At 43.8% G+C, this 3,705-nt stretch overlaps 1 protein-coding gene across 20 annotated transcripts in view; it reads right to left on the bottom strand.

Moving 5' to 3' along the window:
* Positions 1–3,705, bottom strand: part of LOC102766902 (transcription factor SOX-6) — a 140,076-nt gene that overhangs the window by 37,651 nt on the left and 98,720 nt on the right. For all 20 annotated transcript variants that reach the window (XR_001513205.1, XM_015561408.1, XM_015561407.1 and 17 more), the window contains one exon: positions 2,271–2,379. Coding sequence is in view for 19 of the 20 variants with exons in the window: in XM_015561408.1 (XP_015416894.1) it covers positions 2,271–2,379 (109 nt within the window). In the remaining variant the exon portion in view is untranslated. The remainder of the gene's footprint in view (positions 1–2,270; positions 2,380–3,705) is intronic.

Below are 3,705 nucleotides of genomic sequence, written 5' to 3'. Positions count from 1 at the left end.
GCAGCCACCAAACGCACCTGTCATTGAGCTCTCCTCGGAGCTTTCACTCTGGATCTCTGTGGGGCACAAAGAAGTCTTCAGCTTTTTAGTACTTTTCTCAATGATAATTATGTCTGTCTGTATGTATGTGTGCATTTTCCTTTTATTCTTCTGTCTTCCTTCACTAGACTTTAAACCCCAGGAGGTCAGGAACATGTCTGTTTTGTTTCCTTTGGTTATCCAGTGTCTAGTCTATCTAGTTCAGGGACTGGTACACAGTAGCACCCAACAGTTGTTTGCTTGCTTTTAAGAGTACAAGCTGACACAAGGAGTTTATAAATGTTTTAGCTCTCCTTTCACTTCAGTCCCCTCTTACTCTTTCTGCTAAGGGAAAAGAGCAACATGGAGCAAGTATTCTGTGTACCTGCTATCTACTCTGACTCTAATATGAACTGTAACTCCAGCAGGCTTTGCAATCATCTCACACTTGAGCAGACTCCAGGAAATACTCTGAAGTCAGCAGAAGGCAACTACCCATCCCAGCAGTCCTCACAAAGGCATTGGCTTCTGTCCAAATCAGAGCATGTAACTTGACTCCATTCATGAACTCACAGTCCCCCAAAAGCACATGAGGTCTCAATGGCAATGCTGGGCAAACTTCTGAAGGGAGCTTTGCACATGCTCCTTAAGCTCCTGGGCCACAACAGCCCTTCTACCATTACACTCAGCAGGCACTGCTGCTACGTGTGACAGAGTAACAGGAGAGCTGGTGTAGGGCATGACTTGCTATATTTAGGGAAGAGGAAATGGGCCATTCTGAAGAAGGTCACAAGAGGTTTGTTCAAAAAATGAAGGCATCAACTATATATCTATGTACATAGGGGGCGTGCAGTATAGCACAGTATTTAAGAGCTGGGGTACCAGGGCCAAGGTTGCCTGGTATCAATTCGCAGCTCTGCACTTACTAGCTGTGTGACCTGTGGCAAGTTACTTAATTACTCTCAGCCTTAATTTCTCATCTATAAAATGGGAAAAATAATAATACTTTCTTTACAGAGTTGTATGAGGTGTAAATAAAAAAACATAGAATGTATGTGAAAAATGTAGCACATTCTGTGGCATATAAGTGCTTAATAAATGTTTGCACCCCCCCACCCCTGACACACACACACCAGAGTTTATTTTAATACCTTGTCCCAAGGATTATCACTAAACATTAGTCTCTCCTACTGGTATGAAAAGTCTGTCTTCTGGAAACCCTCTGAGGTGCCTCCTAACATCTGACACTACCCATCCTTAGTGCTTGTGCCGGGGGCTCTGAACGGCCTGGGATGGCCAAATATCACCGGAAGCTATGCCCACCCAGTTCAGATGCTGCTATGAAATGTCTTCATGCGTTTTCAGGGGACAAATACTGCCAGTAAAAGGGATAACAGAAAGGATTCCATCCCTGAAGCTAAAGAAGGACTTTAGCTGAGACCCAAGATAGGTGGAGTATTGTGTTACTCTAAAGAGAACAGATTAATCTTCCCTGACTGTTGGGGGTGGAGGGAGGGAATCTGCAAAAGGAACAACGGGAAAACCAGCCCCTGCTCTGTGATGACACAGTAAATAACCAGGCAACAGCACTACTGAAGTGCTGGCCTAACTCATAAATCGTACCCTGCCTCTGGGGAGCAATTTCTGCTGATTTGCTGCTGTGCATTTAAAACAAACAAACAGAAAGTGCAGAGGAGTGGACAGGCATTGATAGTGCTGCGGGCAAACCCAGTGAGAGTGAAGCTAGTCTCTCCTTCCAGCCTTCCAAAGACTTGATTCATGGTTAGCACCCACACCCAGGCTGGGCCTTACCCAAGTCATTATTAATTTTATGCCAAATCTGCTCAAACCACCATTTAGTTCCCAAAATTGTTTGATTGCACCTGGGGATCACTTGATTTGGGGTGTTAAAAAAATCCTCCTTTATAGGTTTGTCCTTTTTTTCTTTTTTAACAAGAATGCAGTGAAGTGATTGAAACAATTTTGTTGTTCATTGGAAGGCAGAGGGTCCTTTTAATTTAAAAGTAGAATGGCACCTTGAAGTATGTGGATTGCTGAGGGTCCAGTAATATAGGATCTAGCTACATCTCAAAATCCTCGATTATAACATACGATAAAGACTAACATTTGCTCTGCTTTGCCAGGAAAACCGAGCTGGTACTTCTAAGAAAGGCCATGAAGATCCTATAGCTCAGACACAGCTCCAGAAACACCCCGGGCAGCCGGAAAGAGCTGCAGGAAAAGCCACTCACCCTCTGCGTCTTCTGGCCGAGTGAGATCGATGACACCTGGGCCCAGCTTCCCATCTTCACTGGACTTGCCTGTTAGCTGGGGCCCCAAGTTCTCAAAGCGCGATCTTTCCTAGAGGAAAGAACAATCAGAGTCTTATTCCAGCTTCCCAAATAGCGACGTTTCCTTCCAGTTTCTGTCTTGCTTAGTGGGCAAAACTTAGATGTGCAAACATCATTTCTGTTCACCGTGGGCTTGGAACATCTTTCAGGAAGATTCCGTGGAAGCCGGGTGCTGGCCCTGACAGTGCTGACCAGTTCTAAACCACAGTACCTGGAAGGGAAGGAAACCTGGGCCTGGAAACCTGCCAGCGCTGTACTGCGCATCTTCTTGCTGTTGTGTTGGCTCCAGGAATCTAAAAGGAATGCAATCTAGAAGTTTCAGACAAAAGTGCCAAACTTGTGAGAGCAGTTCCCTTTAAAACAGACGTACTGCTATTTAATGGGAGAGGCATGTTCCCATTTAGATTTCATATGTGGCACTGGTATCCCTGGGAAAATACAAATCAGGATTTCAGAAACAAATATTTCAAAGCAGGCAAACTAGATGATAGCATGCATTGACACTACTATTTTGCCTAGGAGTTTCAACCATAAGTTCCTGGGGCTGGCAAAGGAGGACATTACTCCTAGCCAGCCATTGAGTCAAGAAAATGAACTACTCCTGCCACTATAGGAGGGAAACCCTTAACTGGTTCTCTAGAAGCGGGAGTCTGAAATGCCACAATGAACTCCCCGTCGCAGCTCTCCAGATCGGAGGCAGAGGGCTCACTGGCCATCATTAATAGGGTGTTATCATCTACGGAAACAGCCCGTGTCGCCTTCTCGCCTCCTTGATACTCTCCAGACTTTGTGTTATAGCTTTGTGTTGTGCTTATGAATGAATGAAACCTTGTTGTTCATTACTACGAAACAATATTAAATGTCATGTCAGCTTGAATTTACAGACATGAAGTAGCAGCTTGCAGCTCCGGGAATGGTTTCTGCATGTTATACTTAATGCATTATGCAGCAGTCGAGTGCTGATTGCTGTGCAGTCTATTGTTCAATGACCTAGTTCTGGACTGAGCATGTTTGGTATTAGATGGAAATACTCCGAGTGCTCCCTCTGTAAGATGTTTAGAAACTTGGAGATATTCTTAAAGAGCAAACATACAATTACTTGATAGAGGCTGTCTCTTATTTGTACAGTCTCACTACGTTTGTGCTTTCTAATATGATTATTTTTGAATATCATTATATTTCTATAATTAATTCCCATCAGTCAAATTGTGCAGGAAGTCTTCCAATTCCCCTTCAGCATGGGATGTGTTGAAATCTGTGTTGGAAGAAAACACAGCATAAACCTTGTTTTAACCTAGCACCATTTCTATGAAAGATGTGCAACAAAATTATAATC

Source organism: Myotis davidii, unplaced genomic scaffold (genome assembly GCF_000327345.1).
Source record: "Myotis davidii unplaced genomic scaffold, ASM32734v1 scaffold876, whole genome shotgun sequence".
Taxonomy (NCBI): Eukaryota; Metazoa; Chordata; class Mammalia; order Chiroptera; family Vespertilionidae; genus Myotis; species Myotis davidii.
The sequence above is the reverse complement of the archived record's forward strand: the minus strand, read 5'-3'. Positions and strand labels throughout refer to the sequence as shown.